This window comes from Heloderma suspectum, chromosome 5, assembly GCF_057233095.1.
Source record: "Heloderma suspectum isolate Gila_16-S chromosome 5, 16-S_ref, whole genome shotgun sequence".
Taxonomy (NCBI): Eukaryota; Metazoa; Chordata; class Lepidosauria; order Squamata; family Helodermatidae; genus Heloderma; species Heloderma suspectum.
This window is the reverse complement of record NC_139462.1, coordinates 143,540,669-143,561,949: the sequence shown is the minus strand read 5'-3', so window position 1 is coordinate 143,561,949 and position 21,281 is coordinate 143,540,669. Positions and strand designations below refer to the sequence as shown.

The window sequence follows — 21,281 nt, the reverse complement described above, 5'->3', positions numbered from 1 at the left end:
ACTGATTCACTGCACAATGGGTTGGATCCAGATTCAGTTGCGTAGTGGAATCCCCACTCTCCTCCTCCCCACAGCAGCCCCTGCAACCCCTCAAAATGCTACAAAAAGGGCCAGGGACCCTGCTGAATGGAGTGAGCTGTGGTGTGTGTGTGTGGGGGGGGGGGATCCCTAAAAATAAGGCAGAGGCACCTTCTGTCCACGGAAGGTAGATCCTGTATCCAACTTACAATCTTGACTAGTAGCGTTAGGAGACGTCCACCTAGAAGCACCCAGATCAAAGGAGCACTCTAGAGAAGGTTAAGGAAACTTGTCTGATTTATTTCAATATATGCATAGTGAAGTCATACATAAGGTAACATCTCATGTCAGGTCTCCACATGGCCACAGAAAGGTGATGCCAGATGAATGTGTGTTGGCAAAGAATTCCAGAACTGAGAAGCAATCACAGAAAAAAATACTGCTATGGCATTGAAGCGGGCTCTCCAAGCTGGTGCTTACACGTAAAACATTTTTTTTTTTAGAAGTGATATACTTTAATATGGAGCAATGTCAATACCTTTGGGTTAAGCTTGGTAAGGTCGTATCTCTTCTCAGAGAGGTTCAACACCTGTTCCAGAAGGAAACCACAATTTAAGCATCACAATTTGTATTTTAAACACTGCATTAAACATACTTTATAATGAAGTTGTACAAACGTGATAGGATCTTAAACAAGGCTTTAAGGTACACACATTACCAATGAAGTGTGATAACGTTAGCATCTGCACTATCCCAACGTTATTTTCTCCTGATTTTGACAAAGTGCAATCGAATTGTCCTGTGGCAACTGCTAGATTTGCCTTTACAAAAGAAATCTGGGCATGATCCAGCTAAAGATAAGCACTTTTTAAGGCTTTGATTTCAGTGGGAGAAGTAAACACATGCTTAGTTCTCTCTCCCTTTCAAATCAATTGGACTTACAAATGCTTATCTCTGGCAGGAATGTGCACAAATGTACCCAGTGGGTTCTCTTTCTTCTATTTCCTTTGTTTGCATCAACCTATGGTATACAGTTATGGTATGCAATTTTTTAAAAGTCCAACAAAGAGCTGGAGGCTCCATTTCTTTGTTCTACAAGGTATCACTGAGTAAGAATTCAAGCTATTTAAAAAGTCATGTATTCAATGTTGCAAGGCGATAGTGGGTTTTATGGGGAGCGGAGGGGGGGGGAGGAAATTGCATTTTGTTTTGCTTAATGACATTTGTCCTCATCTGATGATAGGGACAGGAATAGGGATACGGATAAGAGAGGACCAAAGTGAGAGTGAAAGAGCTGCACACACCAACACTCTGCTCATTCACAGTAAACCTGGATAAGTCCGGAGTCATTGTATGTGAACGCTGCCATTATGCACCTTGCACCCTAATAAAGGAGAGGGAACAGAACCTTCCTGGAATCCACAAGGCAATGAATCATGGGGAATTTTCATAAAAGCACCACACCCTGTTGAGATTCACAGCGTTGGAGGGGGCCATTTAGGCCACTGAGTCCAACCCCCTGCTCAGTGCAGGAATCTAGTTTAGAGGATCCCTGACAGATGGCTGCCCAGTCTGTTATTCAATCCCTCCAGGGACTGACAGCCCACCACCTCCCCAGGCAGTTGGTTCCACTGTCTGACTGCTCTGACCATTAGGAAGTCTTTCTTGATGTTCAACCAAAATCTGCCTTCCTGTAACTTGAGCCCGTTATTTTGGGTCATACAGTCTTGGATGTTAGAGAACAGGTTGGGGCCCTCTTCTGTGTGACAACCCTTTAGGTATTTGGAAAGTGCTGTCATATCCCCCCTCAGTCTTCTCTTCTCAAAGCTAAACATACCCAGTTCCTTCAATCTTTACTTGCAGGACTCACTTTCCAGTCCCCTGATCATCAGTGTTGCCCTTCTCTGAACTCGTTCCAAGTAGAGCCATTCAAGAGCAGCACCGCAAGTGCCTTGTGACAGTTGTGTCACCACTGTCTCATGCTCAATGGCATTACAGGCCATAAGAAGATCTGGTAAGAGCGACAGGGTCCAACAAGGCAGATATCACTTCTAGGTTTAACAGGGAGAAATAGGAGATGCTTATGTGGATACTCAGAGCCTCGTGTGGCGCAGAGTGGTAGGCGGCAGTATTGCAACCGAAACTCTCCCCACGACCTGAGTTCGATCCCGGCGGAAGCCGGGTCTCGGGTAGCTGGCTCAGGTCGACTCAGCCCTCCATCCTTCTGAGGTCGGTAAAATGAGTACCCAGCTTGCTGGGGGAAAGGTAGTCACAACTGGGGAAGGCAATGGCAAACCACCCTGCTACAGTCTGCCATGAAAACGCCAGCGCAAGCAGCTTCCCTCTAGGGGTCAGTAATGACCCAGTGCTTGCACAGGAGGAACCTTTCCTTTCCTTTTCTTTTCCTATGTGGATACTCAGGACCAATGTAAATCATGCCCTTATTTCTGCCTTTCCATTTTAAGGCTGAATCTAGCTGAAAAACTACAGCCACTACTGAAGGTAGAGTGGTGGAGGTAGGACCAGCAACAACTACTTTCCCCTGTCAGCAGTCATGTTTGATTTCAGGAAGGGGGAGAGGAAGAGAAGTGCCAACAGAGTTATAGCTGGGGAGAAAGAAAGAAGGTGCTTAGTTGAGGCTCCAGGGAAGTAGACAAGCTTCTGGTAGGTCTGCACCTAATCACCCGCAGCTTCCCCACACCCCTGGTGCCAAATTTTAGAACTCTGACCAAATGTTTCTATTTTGGATGACTCAAGGACATTCTGTGGCCAACTAAATTTACTTGGGTAGGTCCAAGATGTTCCCGAGTATGGCTGTGGAGAACCATATAGGCCAGGGGTAGACAACCTTTTTGGGGCGTGGGCACATTTGGCAATTTGGGAAACTGTCCTGGGCACCATCACATGGTGACAACATGGCAAAATACAAGCAAGCTGCTCAAAAGTCTGTGTACCAGGCACTGATGGGGTCTGAGCCCTGACATGCTGAACAACTCCTTTGAACCCACAGTTTTCATCATCAGAAGAAACCTATTTCACAGCCATCCCAGCTGCCAGTAAGAAAATGTATTAATTAAAAAATAAAGTGGGAGGGGTAGGGCAACTTGGTGGGCCAAGAAAGGTGTCTGGGGGCACCTACTAATGATATAGACAATGCCACAGGCTTCTGAGGATTGTCCCCTTATCAGATTTCTGGAAGTCTAAAATGCAAAAATTATAATGCCTGTGCCTACGTTACACAACAACAAACCCTGGTTTGTCACTAAAGATACACTTGAAAGTGACCCACAGCCAATTTTGGCTCCTTGTCAAGTATATTTATATGAGACACCTGCTGGCAAATACGTTTGCTGCATTCACACTTTACATTTGCAGGCATAATGTTCTGGCACACAGCTAAACATTTAACTTGTGAAGAGGCCCATAGCTGAACTAGGTCACACTTACTGAAATGAATAAATGAATGAATACATAAATAAATAAGTATATTTTAGATGTCGAGTGGAGACACAGAGATTGCATCTGCTCTTACCAGGTAGTTGTCACCATGCTTGGATTTCAGCATTCGAGTTACATCCTGGAGATTGTGCAAGTAAGTTTCCTCTGAACAGCTGGCTGGGAAGGACACAGCAATGATTCGCTCAGTGATGTAAGTCAGGTCCAGTTCATAACCTTCCTCCATAATGTGGTCAAAGTCTGCACTTCTGTGGAGGATGGGACGTGACAGTTTTGGAAGAAGCAAAGGGGGGGGAATAGAAAGTTAATTAGCAGAAATTGCCATCTCCTCTAACAGCAAGGGGATCAGCCAATGTTTACTGTTCGAGATTCATTCAAATTCCAGTTCACAAACCCATTTTGTTCATAAATGAAAGAAAATGTATTCAGTTCATTAATCAACTTGGCAACCATGTAAAAGAAAGTTCACCACTATGTTGATTTCTTTATATGGAACAAGAAGCAGTTTGCAGTATTAAATAAGGGTGCTATTTTTTCCCTTCATCTCCCATCAAAGTTGTGCAATGTACTAAAAACAGCACAAAAATTAAATATGAAGATTAATGGTTGTCTGGGAGTTTGTGCCATGTTTCCCAGAAAAGGGGGGTGGGGGTAAGGAAATTAGTACCTATAGCATATACCAACAGAGTGAGTATTTAGAATAAAAGGTCATCATTATGGCTATAGCGCTTAAAATGAATGAACTGGCTTTCACCAACAATTCTTCTGAACATGATCTTCAACTGTCACAAAAGCACCATTCTCTCAGAGGTCTTGTGCAGAAATAAGAGACAATGTTTCAAAAAGTACTTACTCAGATAGTTTGTCACAACAGAGAGTTGAATTTTTCAAAAAACTGCTGGAAGTCTGAAAACAAAGGGGGGGGGGGAGATGAGCAGTTTTCCTGCCACAAGAAAACCAACATGGCTTATTTGTACATTTTTCAAAGCAATTTCAAAATACCTGGAACAGCACCTTGAAAAAAAACACCAGAGGCTTAGAACAAGTTAACATGTTCCTTCAAAAAGGTTACCGCATTAACATTTTGTCTTTCATGTCTTGACATCTGAACTAAGAGGCACTGTGGCTATGATCCAGTTTTTCTTTATATTACTCTAGGAATCTAATTTTAGACTACTGAAATGATTGTCTTCATCGGAACAATGACTAAGGACTACTTCAACCATGACAAAATCCAACCACATGTATCATGGTTGATGACTATATGTAAATGATGTTTTTTATATTATGTTTTATATTGTATTTTTAAGGTTTTAGGGCACAATTCTATGCATGTTTAGAGAGAGAAAATTCCTACAACTCCCAGCATTCCCCAGCCAGCAATGCTGTACCTTATAACTGTACCACAGAAAACTGTACCACAGAACGTATCTATACTAGCAAGGCATGCACCAAGCCACACTGCATTGATTACCCTTGTTTTCCTTTCAACCAATCATAGCCTGTGATCAATAGCCATAGTTTAGTAGCTAGAATTACTTAAAGCATAAATGATACTGGTACTTATCATTATGATAGGCAGGGGTATCTGGAAGCAGGACTGGTATGTTGTTCTCAGGGAGAAGCAAGTGTGTGTCTGTGCATAGATTGGCTAGCATCTGTTCCTTAAGGACTGTGTTGAATCCACATAGATGAAGAGTGGGATTACACTCACTTGCCAAATCGCCACTCTTTACATGCATTCAGCATAACAGGTGAAAGAACATAAGCATGTACAAACTGATTCTTGATTAAAATTGCTGGGCTCAGTTGAAATGTTTGACCTAATTGGTTGAATCACTGTCCCTACATCATCCAGTAACCCTTAAAATAAGCCCTGACAACACTTCTCTTTGTAATCTCACCTTGCCTCAGCCAAGAACCTCCCATTTTATTTCCCCTCCCCCATGATTTTAATACATTGTGATTAGATAGATAGACAGACAGACAGACAGACAGACTAACAGTAATTTAAAAATATATTTAGATAGATATAGATGTAAAGTAAAAATGCTACCATAAACAATTTTAATGCAATAATGGGTATTCTTTTTAAATTACAGTATTAACAATAATACGTTCTAGTCAACAGACTGATAGAAGATCATCACCATCAAAGAAAAGTGTTGAAGTGCATCCTGAACATTTTTGTCCCAATATATAATGAAAATGCTACACTTTTCTATAAATCCATTAATCTCCCTTCGCTACCTCTTATTGCGTTAATCAGTTTAGTCACAGAGGCCATAACACAGACCCCAAGACACTAGTCGTCAACTGGAGATTTTTCCATCTAAAACTAATTGCCATTCAGGCTGCTATTAAAAGATAAACCACTATTTCAATATGCCTCCAGAACAATTTGCTGATGAGGGAAGCAGGAGCAGGAAAACTAGAGAGGCCCTACCTCTTTTTTTGTAGGTCGACTCTCTAACACAGCTTATGGAATTTAAGTAAACCATTGGGGGTGGAGGTGGTCAGAGTTGGAATTAGGATGTTTGAAATCTTGGCTGCAGAATGTTAAATTTTACAGAATGATCTTTCTATTTTATTGCATTGTTTAATGTTCTAATGAACTAAAAACCTAATACACACTTTAACTTTTCTGGAAAATATGCTCATGTTTTAAAATGCAATTTTTATATAACAAATCTTGACTGTATATATCTCAATCAACTACATAACTGACAACCAATTAAAATGTATTTAATTGGGTTGCTGCCCTACCTAAATCTATTATGAGAAGTTTTGTTATTTATTCTTTTGGTTCAACAAGTTCATTTCCAATGCTTAGTTAAGTAACATGCTCCTTTTCCTTCTCATTTGCTAAATATATTATGACACACTGTTTACTCTGTTCCCAGCTCTGTGAAGTCTTACTTGTGTAAGATTCACACAGGAGAGAGGAATGCTTGAATGGAGATATAGGAGGAATGTCCTACTGTTGCCAAAGGATGCTGCTGCAAGTGTGCAGTAATGTAGGAGGAGGTTATAGGGCTCTACTGAGCCATATGCCAGTCCCTGTGAGTGTAGGTGGCTGTGCCTGCAGAGGGATCATGACCACAGTTAAAATCCTAACCATGCTAAACACACACACAAAACACATATACTGGCTAACGGGGGCTTTCTTTTCTAAGAATGCCCAAGGGAACAATGATACATGATGATGTAGCATTATCCCCACTGGACCATTCTGCAGCAAATGGGAATGCCAGCAGCATGTTTGGCTGCAGCTTCACTGCTGCTCAAAGCGCTGGTGACCATTTTTCCCCTTGGTTAAGACAGAAAAAAATGGGGAAAGCCTCTGCCATCTCATCTGAAATAATCGTAAACCTCCTTCTGCTAAGAAAATCAATGCACTTCTGACACCCTCGAATGTCCTTACAGTCCTAGAGATCTGTTTTTGTACGTACACACACACACACACACACACACATACACACAACAAATGCCCCCCAAAAGTCTGGACCAAATACGTCAGTCCAGCTCTACTTTTGTAGCCATCAGTCTGGCCTCCCGAGATAAAGGCATATCGAGCAGGACATCTTTAGGGCCAGTTTAGATGATAAAAAAGATACCTGCACCAATATATTGTTCCTGAGGCATTTTGAGATGTCTGTGTTTGTCAAGGGAACTTCTTCACTTGCTTCCAGTAATGCCTAAAGAGCTACTTGAGATTATCTCATGGCTCTTTAGAAAGTATGCCCCAGGAACAATGTATTGGTGCTGCTATCTTTTGTGTCTCGTTTTTGGCTCTTACAGCTGTTTTTGAGCCTCCTTGTCCTCAGCTTAGACATTACCACAGCAGCATGGGAGTTGATATACTGTAGCTCCTTCCTGGGGGGCTTTGCTAATGTAACAACACAGAGGTCACATGGGAGTAATTGATGAAGTGGGTATGCCCCACTCCCCTGAACCAATCTGGCAGGCTGGACCACCCTTGAAACCCCTCTCCCATGTTATCCTGCCCTGCCACACACCCATTTTGCTTTCCTCAGTCCAGAGAGAAGACCAGTGTGCCTCTCTCTGCGTGGAGAGAGGGACTCTGCTGGTGCTTGGAGAAGCAGCTCCTCCAAGTTCTGGCTTTGCATGTTATCAGTGGAAAGGCACAAAGCATGTAAAGGGGCTCAGTCAGCATGCCAAGGGGCCACTTCTCCAAAAGTCAGCCAAGTCCCAGCCTGGGAATCCCCACGCTTATCTCTGATTGGAGCTTCCCCGGAGAGGGGGCAAGGCCTGGGAGGAATCCCAGTGGGCCAGATGCAGAACCACTATGGGCTGCATTCAGCCCACAAACCAGAGTTCCTGCACTGCTGCTCTAGGCCATTCTCAGTCATACACACCTATAACCATAAAATATTGCCGTTAAATAAAGAATTTATATAAAAAGTCCACAACGTTGCCTTTAAAAACTCTTTCAAAAAGTTAAAGGTAAAAAGGTGTCCCCAACCAGTCATGTCCGACTCTAGGGTGCGGTGCTCATCCCCGTTTCTAAGCCGAAGAGCCAGCGCTGTCCGAAGACGCTTCCTTGGTCATGTGGCCGGCATGACTGAACACCGAGGTGCACGGAACGCTGTTACCTTTCCCACCGAGGCGGTACCTATTTATCTACTTGCAATTTCTTGCTTTCAAACTGCTAGGTTGGCAGGAGAATTCAAAAAGTTACTACACTCAAAAATATACCTTCCCCGCTCCATAGAATATGGAGCTGTTAATTACATACAAAATACTAATACAAAATACTAATCATGCTTATAAAACAGAAAACACATGGGATTCTGCCTTCTAAATAGCATATCTCGCATTTCAAGGGATCAAAAAAAGTTACAAACCTCACAAAAACCTCACAAAAGTAATCTTTGGAATGGTACCTTATTAATCAATTATAATTTGTCATTTTATTCATTGCCAGAACTATCCATGATTTATTCAGCTAAACTACAACTGGAATTCAGGGTTCTTTCCCATATGATCCTGGCAGCCATCAAGATAGCTCCTGACAGCAAAAAGATTCCCTGAGAATGCTACCTTTTAAGCAAAATATTCATAGGTTATCAAGGGGCATAAATGAAAACTTCATCCCATAACAGGATCCAAAGTGAGCTTAAGGAAAGGTGTAGACTGTGATAGCTTTCAAGTCTGAGCCAAGATCAACTGAACCAAGTTTACCTTCTCCCACTTTTACGGGACAAAGTCCTGCCTCCCCACTTCTATTGTTCTCCCAGCAGCTGTTCATTAATGGTTTGTACTGCAATTAAATGCAGGTGCAGCACAGTGTATACTGCTGCTTCAACAGCAGCAGCTAGCTGGCACTAGATATACTTGGGTGCATTTAGATGTACATCATTTAGCAGCGAGCCAGCTGTGGAAGTGTACTTACCACTACATTGGATCAGAGATAATGCCTCCATTAGGACATACATCCGACAAGACTTGTGCCGACACCCTCCATCTTCATGCCAACTGTTCCCTCCTTGGTGAACCATAATTGAAAACCTCCTATGTTAATTAACCACAGTTTCCCTTTATATCCAAACCTGGAAACTATGGTTACCAGGATCAGAACAAATCAAGATCTTAAGGAAACTTTAAACCATGGTTTCAGATCTTGGTCTGTTCTGATCTTAGTAACCATAGTTTCCTGGTTTGAATATAACAGGAAACTATGATTGATTAACCAAAGATGTCTTCAGTCACACTGCACCAAGAAGAGAAGGGGTGGCACAAGGATGGAGCACCCAGGCACAAGTCCTGTGCATGTCTCAGCTTAAGAAGCTGAGATACATACGTCCAAACTGGGCCACAGTCTCTCCTCTGGATTGAAATGTGAGGATATACCAATTCCTGTTTGCAGGCTGAACCAATTGAAACATATCCATCACAAGCAGGTACCAAAGGTACATTCCTAGGATCTGCTATAACCATGGTATCTAAATTGGAGCACATGCGACCAACTTTATCCACAAAGTGGCCAGCAATATTGTCACAGCAGGCTGCAGAAAACTCATCCTCGATTCTCTCTGGTTCTCGATGTAATAGACCTTTTATTACCCAAAACAGTTCCACTGGACAACTCTGTGCAGACGCAATCGTGTCAGGAAAGATGATTTATTTGCTGCCATCAACACCACAGCGCGGACCTTACTATGTGCGCTAGTCTGTGCTCAGTTGGATACATCCCGAGTCTTCCACCATCGTACCTCTAGATGTTTTGTGCCTGACGCTTCATCGTCTCAAGCTCCCTGGAAAACCAAAGAGCTTGTCTGGCTCCTCTGGCAGGGAGAGGAGGCTCAGAAGCAACTGTGTCAATCACCTGGGTCATTTCCCTAACCCAGAAATTAACCAGGGCTTTGACAGAATCACCAGCTGCAGTGGAATAACATTCCCCAGGAGAAGTCAAGAAACCATTTTGATCCATCAGGCACCAGATAACAGAGAATGTTACAGAATAACGAAAGCACAAAAGACAGGAGTCCCAAGGAACTTACAATCTAAGTTGAAAGAAAACAACTTTTCTAACCAAAAAAATGAAAGTAGAGTCTTGAAGAGGAATTTGACTGTGTGTGTGTGTGTGTGTGTGTGTGTGAGAGAGAGAGAGAGAGAGAGAAAGAAAGAGAGAGAGATGGTGATTGCACACTTGTGTAGGTGTTCCTTCCAGAAGCAAGAGAGAACTATGGCTTCCCTTCTAGTTCTGTGGCCACTTGAGTGGGTGGAAACATCCCTCAGCCTTGCCACTCACATCCTTGCAATATCACCGGCCAACTTTGCCACCTGCAATTTCCATGCTTAACAATCTGGACATATTTTTTTCATATGGGGATGGGGTGAGAGTTTTCCATTTCACATTGTTTAGAGTTCAGAGATAAATATTTTGGCTTTTGCTGCTGCTTCAACCCTGGGAAGAAATGCTCGCTCAATGGTGAGGTCATCAAGCTTCCAGTCAATTAAACATTCAATGCCCTTTCTTTCCTCTCCATCCACCCCCTTGACCCAAATTGCACGTATTTAGCTACACAGAAACAAATATTTCCTCCTAAGCTTCTCCAGCTGAATGAACAGTTACAAAGGCTTCCTCTGAATGCAACAACAACAACAAAAATAATTCACCAGATAATCTCTGTAATATAATTACAGGCTATTTTCCATTGTTAGTTGGGAGCTGTTTGCTTCTTTGTACCATGTCTGAAAACTTCTGAGGTTTTCTTGTTTGCTCTAGTTGCTTATTAGACAAGCCAAGGTCAAAGTCACTCCCACACCCCCTGTGTACATATGGCGAAGCAGGCATAACTTAAAGGAGCAGTGATTACATTTCAGTTCCCATGCATCATATTTTCATAGACAGTGCCAGCTCCAAGATTTTGGAGAACCTCTAGCAAGGCACCTTCGGTAGGACCCCTAACCTGGAAGAGGCGAGGCATGCCAACTGAGAATTCTCACGCACTGGCTTTAATTTTCTTGGATGATCCAAGCAAAGTACAGCGGACAAAAATGTTTGCAAATGTTTTTCAGGCAGCTAAGCCTACTGACCAGGGGCTGCTAGGCTGTTCTTATGAGCAAACTAAGATGCCCCATATTAAGCAAGAGCATTGGTCCATCCAGCCCAGTATTGTCTCCTATGACTGACAGCAGCAATTCAAAGTCTCCAGCAGACTTCTTCCCCAGATCATTTGAAGTGGAGATGGCAGGGATTGAAACTACACTATGCTCTGCCATGTAACTGTGGTCCCTTCCTGGTAACCAGCCGAGAGTTTGCTGCAGATATTAGAGGGATAGGGGCTGGAGAGTGATGGACAATGGTGCTACCAAAGGTTAATAGTTAAAATGGCATGTGGGATGTTAGTTGGCCCTGTGCTACACTGAAGGATCCATCTCTTCTATCAAGTGTCTATCCAACCTAAGCCACTCACATATTTCTGGCCTGGTTTAGAGGTTAGAAACAGTGTAATCAATCCTACTGTCACTTTTTCTGAGACCTCATAGCTGTCTATAAAGATGCTGGTTCTCTTTCTCAAGCTTCCCAGTTGCAGTGTGATTACCCCCACTATTTGCTTCTGCACCTCCTTGGGGGGAAAAAACCCAAGGCTGTGTGGATTTCATCATTCTGCAATTATGGTGTGCATAATTGTTTCCTCCTCTGCAAGAGATAGGATTGGTCCTATCTTTGCCTGATGAAATCTCAGAAACTGTAGGCAAAGGCATGGAGGAGGAAGAAGGTTTCCAATAGCAGGTTTTTATTCCTAAGAGGGGTTGCAAAATACTTGCAGTTCTTTCATAAGAACACTCAATACTTCCGGCCAAATCACAGGGTTTTTTCACAATTAATGACTACAAAATCTACAAAAACTACCACTACTTCAGAACATCGCAAACAAAATAATTTTCAGTAGAACCAACTCAGCTGCAAGTCAAATCGAAGAAATGTTCCAGATGAGATGTGAAAGGGCAGTCAGAGTAGTTGTCACTATTGATGAAACCATATTTCCTCTGTTTCAAGTCTTTTCCTGCAGGACTCAGCAAGTGACTAATTGCTCATTTTCCTATATCCTTGCAGCAGAGGTGTAGTGGAACCAGGGCTCACAGGGATGCAGCACAGAGCTGCAATTCTCTCAGTATCTGGAGGAAAATTAATTCCCCCAATAATATATTGTTCCTTGTTGTAATGCAAACTAGGTGGGGGTGGCTTGGTCTTGAATAGGCAGTTAAGACCAATTAGCTTTACAAAAGCTGCTCCTGGTGGAGATAAAACTGCTAGAACAGGTTTGCTGATATGGATCAACACAACTGCCTGAATATTAGAACTCACCTTGGGGATGTTGCTATGGGAACTAGTGAGTGCCTGCACTTCACCTTTTACCATTACACCACTGCCCAGCAGTGTCCTTTGTAAAAGTTCTAAACTACTTCTAAAAGGATTTTGTACAGTGGGGCATCTGACCTTCTGGGGTGTAGGTAAGGATAGATCTGGAAAATACTCCAGCTGCTGGCTTCTCCTGCACAATGACAAACCTGTGGACGAGACAGACCCCAAGAGCCTTTAATTTAGGGGACTGTGAGAGATCTTATGGAGCATCCAATTCCTGTGTACGTGGAGGTTTGCCTTTTTCTGAGTTCCTTCCTATGCTCTTCATCACACAGTATAATATTAACTCAGGACTGCAAGAAGCTACCTTCTGGATCAATTTATTCAAACCTTTCCTACCCACTCCCCTCCTATCTTTCTTCTTGCATCTTATTAGACTGCTGGGCTGTGAGCAGGTCCTGTCTTATAGTTATAATTTTTGTTCAGGTTTTTGAAAACCCCAGGCAGAAATCATTTCCGTAGAAGGAAAAGAAAAAGGCACAGCCACCAACTTGAATTATATATCTGGCAAAGAACAAAGGAGTGAAGAACTTACTGTTCTGGTGACATGGTTCACAAACGAATCAGAGCGATCCGGCTGCAAGGAGAAAAGAGAGAGTCAGTTTTACCAGTCAGGTATTCCTGTAGAAACATTGCTAGGTGTCATCAATTACTCAGACAGAAGCAATCTTCATAGTCCACAACCCACCAGTACTAAAAAGAGAGATGTTCAACGTAAGACAAATGGCTTCGAAGGTGAACAATCACCATAAATGGCCTAACTGGGGGCTCAAGAAACCAGTGGGATAAAAAAATGAAAACAATATGGGAGGGGGGGGGAACAATGCACATCAGGATCAATCACATCTGTTATCCTGCTTGTTGTCCAAGGAGCTCAGGGTGGCATACGGGCAATTATTTCCTTTTACCTTCAAAACAACGCTGCAAAAAATGTTGGGTTGAGAGTGGGCAACTTGCTCCAAGGTCTCTAATCATTACTACCTTCACCCATATCAGCCTGACCGCACTTTAAGATCAGCAAGAGAGGCCTTCTCATCTGCCCACCTGAGAGAGCAGTCAGGTGGGCATCCACACAAGGGCCTTTTCCACAGTGGCCCCACACTTCTGGAATAAGTTGCCAACAGGGGACAGCCAGGCCCCATCATTGCAGGCTTTTAAGAAGGCCCTGAAAACATAGTATTTTACTCTGGCCTTCCCATGATATGTTTGCTGGTGTTGCTGTTTTTATTGTGCTCCCAAAATGTGCACGAATCTCCCAAAATTTGCATTTCCTAATTTGCACATTTTTCCTCCATAGACTAAAGCAGGGCTTATTTTCCTACTGAGGAAATTTGCCCGAATTAGGAAATGTGTGCAAATTGAACTTGGAATCAGGAACAAGGCAACTGCAAGCACATGTCTGACAATTTCCTAATATTTTCATTGGACACATTCTCACATTTGTGCTTGCATTTGGGGCTTCAGATGGGGCATGCTTGCATGTTTTGCAAGCAGAAGTGAAATTTTCATACATACCTACCCTCCAGGTGTGATGGACTGCAGTTCCCATAATTCCCAGGCAACATGGCCAAGTATGGATTGCAATCCAACACATCTGGAGGGCAGCAGGTTGGGGAAGGCTGCATGGATTTGTTGCAGATACTTGATTATGGGAGTGGCAAAACTGGGATCCTTCTTCCAAGAGTGAGGCTTCTAGTTGCCCATCTACCTCTTATGCCAACTATAGAGTGCATAATCATGCCTACTATGTAGCAGTGCAGGGAGCAAAGAAAGTTTATTTTGCTGCCTCCATTGCATCCTCAAGTAGCCGTCCAGCGGAGCTCTTCCAGGTGGTCCGGCAGTTGTTAACATCTTCCCCAGTAAATGGGGCCCTGGCCCCGTCGAGGACCCGCTGTGACCTTTTTGCATCACACTTGGAGGACAAAATCGCTCGCCTCCACAGTGAACCTGATGCTGTTGTTAGTGCAGTACCAATCGAGGTGTCTGATACCACCATCTGCCCGATTTTGTGGGATCAGTTCCAGTTGTTATGGTCTGATGATGTGGACAAGATGCTTGCAATAATGCGACCAACCACATGCCCTCTTGATCCCTGTCACTCCTGGCTAATAAAAGCTAGATGAGGGGGTATGACTCATGGTGGGTCCAGGGAGTGATAAATGCTTCCCTATGGGAAGGGGTGGTCCCTGCTGTCCTTAAGGAGGCAGTAGTGTGTCCACTCCTGAAGAAGCCCACTCTGGACCCAAGGGTATTAGACAACTACCACCCAGTCGCAAATACCCCTTTTCTAGGGAAGATACTTGAGAGGGTCATGGCGGTCCAACTGCAGGCACTCTTGGAGGATGCCGATTATCTAGACCCATTTCAATCTGGGTTTCATCTTGGTTACAGGACTGAATCAGACTTGGTCTCCCTGATTAATGGCCTTTATCGAGAGAGGGACAGGGGGAATGCAACCCTGTTAATTCTGCTCGATCTCTCATCGGCTTTTGATACCATCGACTATCTTATCCTCCTGGATTGACTCATGGGATGGGTATTGGAGGCACCGTGTTACAGTGGTTCCAGTCCTACCTACGGGCCCGATTTCAGAGAGTAACATTGGGTGACTACACCTCAGCCCCTTGGTAATTGAGCTATGGGGTGCCGCAGGGTACCATCTTGTCTCCAATGTTGTTTAACATCTATATGAAGCCGCTGGGAGTGGTCGTTAGGGGATTTGGAACTAAATGCCATCAGTATGCTGATGACATGCAGCTCTATCTCCCTGTGACATCTGAATCAGGAGAGGCTGTGCAAGTCCTGAATCAGTGCCTAGACTCAGTAATGGGCTGGATGAGGGCCAATAAACTGAAGCTGAATCCTGGCAAGACAGAAGCCCTGTGGGTGAGTGGTTCCCGGGTCTGGGAGACAGGATCATTGCCTGTTCTGGATGGGGTTGCACTCCCTCTGAAAGATCAGGTCCGTAGTCTGAGGGTACTCCTAGATCCATCATTGTCGCTGGAGGCCCAAGTGGTCATGGCGGCTCAGAGTGCCTTTTACCAGCTTTGGCTGGTTCACCAGCTGCAGCCTCTCCTGGACAGGGATAGCTTGACCACGGTGGTACAGGCATTAGTAACCTCAAGACTGGATTACTGCAATGCGCGTTATGTGGGGCTGCCCTTAAGGCTGGTCCAGAAGCTGGAGCTAGTGCAGAATGCAGCAGCTCGGCTGTTGTCGCAAGCTGCCCCTTTTCAGCATCCTCTGCTGAGGGAACTGCACTGGCTGCCTATTCGCTACTGGGCCAGGTTTAAGGTATCAGTACTTGTGTACAAAGCCCTAAACAACGTGGGACCAGGATACCTGAGAGAGCGCCTCCTTCTTTACCAACCTGCCCAGTCATTGAGGTCATCAGAGGGCATGTTCTGGTGGTTCCACATGGAGCTATGGCCCGGTTGGAGTCCACCAGGAAAAGAGCCTTCAGTGTGGTGGCTCCCTTCCTGTGGAATTCCCTGCCTTTCGAGGTCAGGCAGGCACCAACATTGTGTTCTTTCTGGTGCCTCCTGAAGACGTTGTTCTTTCAAGAGGCCTTCCTTGCATGACCAACTTTGGTTTGTTAAATTCCACTTTATTGGGGTTTGTCTTTTAAAAAATGTTTTAACTTTCTTAACCTGCTGTTTTATTCTTTTACTGTGTTGTTCACCACTCCGAAATCTTCTGATGTGGAGCATTATATAAATATTGTAAATAAACAAACAAACAATGATACATTCCGTTCTGGTGTGTCCAGTGCAAATTGCATGCGCTTTCCTATCATACCATTCTACGTTAGCGGTTCCCTGTGCCTGCTTTAGCCAATCATGTATAAATGTACTTCCCTTTCAGACAGCTCATTTGCATATTAAGCGAGCACATTAGCAACTGGTAGCCTAGGCAACTGTGCCACTGACATGCTAACTCTACAAGCAAATTGCATGTGTTAAGTATGTCTATACATGGAAACAGTGAGTGTGGAACGATACATGGGCAACTGCTTTACCTGTGGCCACTGTCAGATCTGTTTTGGCTCAAATTAGACTGTAGGCACTTACTTCCATCAAGGCTCTCAAAATCCCTGCCCCAACTGACTGGGGACTTGTGCCTGGACACTGCATTTCCTGGTAGCGTGAGTGCAGCTTACATGCACATCTCTTCGATCCTGCCAACGTTGGGAGTTTAGTGGGTACCAGACAATGATTCTAAATCCCACCCACCTATTTTCCTGCAAAGGGAGAGGGCTCTTCTACTCAATTTAGGCACAATGTATGTCCACACATGGACACACTGTGTGTGATGTGACTGTTTTAATCTCATAGTGTTTGGGAAAGTCAAGACAGATTTCCTCAAAGTGTTCTGGTCTCTCCATCTATTGAAAACTGTACTTTGTAGTCTGATCTAGCAGATTGTCTATCCACTAGTCAATTCTCAGGTAAAAGGACAATTTCCAACATTAGAGACAGTATCTCTTGGCAGTTAAAGCAGCCATGAGTAGCCAAAAATAATGATTAAGGGCACAGTCCTATGGCCACTAGACACTGGATAGACAGCCATAGGATTGTTTGGTTTCCAGGAACTGACCTAGGGACCCATACTCCGAGGTCGGTTCCCGGAAAACCACCTCCCTGCCCCCTCCCCTGCTACCTCATAGGCGGCGTGGATCGTCCCCGGGCTCCGCACTCGGATTAGCAGCATGGAGTGGGGCAAAAAGGGGGATTCCCAGGGGCGGGGAGTGTGGAAGTGCTGGTATGATGCTTCCTATGTGTCATCCAGCCTCCCCCAACCACCACTCCGAAGTCCCGCAGCTACACAGCTGAATTCGGCCATCTAGCCACAAATGCAGGACAGCCAGAGCGCAGAGGAGAGGATCCCCTCCACGCTCTGCCCGCCCTGCATTGGGCAGACAGTCACCTCAGAGTTCAGAGGTGGTCGCCTATCCTGATAGAATTGCTCCCTCCAATGTCATAGGGCTTGGATGTATTCCCGAAGTTACATTACTAAAGAGAGAGGATTAGACTATATGCAAAACCATGTGACTGCACACTGACACAACAGAAGGGTGAGATCAGGTGATTTGCATCCCCAATACCTATTTATTCAGAGTCTAGTATGCACTAATACATTTAGTTACCCTATATATTAATAGCAAACTCATTTTCAGAGTATGAGTGAATCTTTATGTAGCCAAAATGGCACCAAACACACACACACATGGAAAGTATCAGCAATCTTTACAAAATCCCCTCCCCGAAAAAATAGCCCATGAGGGGCATGCTAGTGGCCATAGAACACTGAGTGTCTGTTGGCGGGGAAATGGAAAACCAGGGAAGTGAAATGGAATGCAGTATCCTGGAAAAGGGCATGGCTGGGTGGCACCCTGGAACGTCATGTTGCAGATCTTACTTGTATATTTTGATTAACAAATCAAAGAGAGCCAGTGTAGTGTAGTGGTGAGAGTGACGGACTGGGAGCTGGGAGATCCGGGTTCTAGTCCCCACTTGGCCATGGAAGCTCACTGGGTGACTTTGGGCCAGTCGCAGACTCTCAGCCCAACCTACCTCACAGGGTTGTTGTTGTGAGGATACAACGGTGAGGAGGAGGATAATGTAAGCTGCCTTGAGTTCCTTGCGAGAGGGAGAAAGGCAGGGTATAAATGCAATAAATAAATAAATAAATAAATAAATAAAATAAAAGAGAATTCCAGCAAAGCTCCAGCAAGATCCAGCTATTAGCATAACCTTCATGCTACATCCATCCATTTCTCTGTCATTACATTTATATCCTGCTTTTTTTTTTCCTCCAAAGAACCCAAGTTCACTTACAAGGTCCTCCTTCTCCTCACCATTTTATCCTCACAACAACCCTGTAAAGTAGGTTAGGGTGAGAGTCAGTGACTGGCGCAAAGTCACCCAGTGAGCTTCATGGCCGAATAGGGACTAGAACCCAGATCTCCCAAGTCCCAGTCCATCCCTCTATCCACTACACTGCACTGCCTCTTATTAAAAAGGATGTATGGGTTTGAAGGTCATCTTCATGACATTTAACACACAGGCCTTACCTGCTTTTTCAAACCTTGGCTTCTCAGTATCTGACAGGTCAATATTGTAGCATTGCAGACCTATGCAAATTTGGTCAGAGTCTCCTCTGAGTGCAATGAAACTTACTCGAGTAAGTGTATTTAGGACTGCAGTCCCAGATATAAACTGAGAGTGTGTTTATGTATATGCAAGTTGCAAAGAGAAGATTATCTTTACCATTACCTTCTATAATGTTTGATCTATGCAAAATCAAGGATTAGGCTTTGGGCACAATTGCCTGGCTTGATGTAAGTAATCAAGCAAAATTACAATTTCTTCTCAACAATCATGATTAATTTGTCGTTGCAGTGCAAAAGCTGAGATGAGCTTATCTCCAAAAAATGAGCTTATCCTGCCATGGCAATCCCTGAACTGATTTATTATGTGGTGTAAAGTTCTGATTACAAACTAAGCATTGGCTGAATGAATAGTCTTTTATAAATGTAATCACCCTTGGTTGAACCATAATAACTGACTGAATTCATTAATCATGTTTCAAGAGCATGTGGTCAAAGACTCTTCTTTTTTTAATTTTTGTTTCCATGTTCATCTTGCACCCTTCCTCCCAGGAGCCCAGGGCAGCCTGCATGGGGAAGACCCCATTTTATCCTCAAACATAACTCTGTGAGGTAAGACTAGGCTGAAAAATAACAGAGTTACCCCGTTGATGAGTGGGGCTTTAATTCCCGGCCTCTCCAGTCTAAGCCTATCACTGTGTATAACACACCCACTACACCACATTTACTCAGATACAGCTTATGCACACTACTAGCACTGTCCAAGAAGAATGCAATCTACAAGTCACATACTAAATATTATTTGTTTGTTTGTTTATTTATTTATTTATTAGTGAACAACTGTAAAACATGACATGAAATGTGAAATTAGAATTAAATCATATGTCTTTGCCTGCCGGCAGAAGGACATCAAAGATGGAGTTAGCCTGGCCTCCCAAAGCCTGGGAGAAGGCACCGGGAAGTCCCCATCCCATATCATGATACAATACCACAACAGCTGAAGAGTTTCACCATGAGAAGTACATCTAACAGAGTACAAGGGCCTTGCATGTCCAATATTTTCGTAGGCAAAGACATATGATTCCATTCTAATTTTGCATTTTATGTCATATTTCATAGTGGCTCACTAATTAATTAATAAAATAAAATAAATAAATGTATCTACATTAAGCTCGTTGTTTACTCAAACATGTCTAAATTAAACAGCAGCTACAGAAATCATTACCAGAATGGCATCTTAGAACGAACTGAGACTGTATGAGCTGGTTCTGACATAATGCTAACACCGCAGTCTTCACCCACTCCCTTCTCCTCCAGCACCAACAGCAAGAAGTTCGGAAGCTTTTGTTTCCATTAATTTTTGTGAACTGCCCAGAGAGATTTGGCTTTTAGGTGGTATAGAAATATAATAAGAGAGCAATCCTATGGCAACTAGACACTGTCTAGCTGGCCACGGGATTTTTCGGTTTCTGGAAACTGAGGTCATCCTACCTTAGTTCCCAGAAACTGCGCTCCCTGTCCCCATCCCCTCATAACTGGCACAGTTCTTTTTGTACCTCCGCTGTCTGTGCTTGCAAATGGAGCAGGGAGAGGGTGAAAAGGGGGTGGTCCAGAGACCGCAGAAGCCACTTCAGACAGCTTCCTATGGGGTCTCCAGGCCCCTTCCATCTCCTTCCCTAGAGCCACAAATGCAGGTTGGCTGGAGCACAGAGAAGAGGATCCCCTCCATGCTCTATACGCCCTGCATAGGATAGTTGGTAGCCTCCAATTTCGGAGGTTGCCAGCTATCTCAATAGGATTGTGCCCTAAATAAATAAATTTCCAATTAACCACCGCTTGCCATGTTGTCCCAGTCCAGACAAGCTGCAGTTCTCCTTAACTATGGTTAGTGGAAATAAGCCAATTTCAAACCTCAGTTTAGGGTTCAGGTGACAGACTAAACCGCATTGAATCTAAAATGGAAATAGAAGCTCCTGGTCTCCTCCTCGCAGCCACGACAGAGGAGGAGAGGGAATGACGAGAGTGTGCAAGCCTGAGGGGGTGGCTAGGCTTGTTCTCGTAATGCTAAAGCGTTGTTTGGCATTATGTACAGAAGCAACCTACATGTGACACAAATGTAAGATTATAACTTCTGGCATGCAATCCACCTCCTTCAAATAAGAGCTTTCTATTGTTTCTCATATGTTCTCCAGTCCAAAACATTCTCAAAGAAGAGCACAAAAATACATGAGCATGGTCTACATAATACATGAACATGGGTTCTCCAAAATGCTTTAATTATAGAGCTGTGCCTCAACTACAGGAAACACACACACATACACACACACACACCGGACTACAACTGACAGTGGACCAATGGCCACAAAAGATTTTACACTTATCTATTTTACATGGCGGAGCTAACCTTGCCAAATTAAAATAAAAAATAAAAGGTTAACATTGATACTGCAAAAGCACAAACTAGCCTTGAAACTTACTTGATCTGAAGATCATTCTTCTGGGGCAGGGGAAGAAGTTCCAGATGGGTTAGTTAGAAACACTGGGTGGGTATGCAAATTAGTCTATCATAACTTTAAAAAGAAACTGAAATCCTGTTCTTTTGAGCAGCCTGCCGATCTAGAGGAATGGTGCTGAGAACTTCAAAGCTTCGAATACAAGCTTGTATCTTGATAAATGTTAGTAAGAATGACTTTCAAATGTTAGGTGCATGCACAATACAATGTTTGCCCAAGGTTAGGAATGCCACCCATTGCCCGAGACAAAGTAGACCTACTTCAATATACTTGAATAGCCAAGTAATGC

At 43.7% G+C, this 21,281-nt stretch overlaps 1 protein-coding gene across 7 annotated transcripts in view; it reads right to left on the bottom strand.

The window, feature by feature from the left end:
- Positions 1-21,281, bottom strand: part of TNS3 (tensin 3) — a 321,108-nt gene that overhangs the window by 131,611 nt on the left and 168,216 nt on the right. For all 7 annotated transcript variants that reach the window (XM_084857723.1, XM_084857721.1, XM_084857725.1 and 4 more), the window contains 4 exons: positions 12,906-12,947; positions 4,328-4,380; positions 3,551-3,722; positions 557-607 (listed from right to left, as the gene is read on the bottom strand). In XM_084857723.1, coding sequence (XP_084713849.1) covers positions 557-607; positions 3,551-3,722; positions 4,328-4,380; positions 12,906-12,947 — 318 coding nt within the window. The remainder of the gene's footprint in view (positions 1-556; positions 608-3,550; positions 3,723-4,327; positions 4,381-12,905; positions 12,948-21,281) is intronic.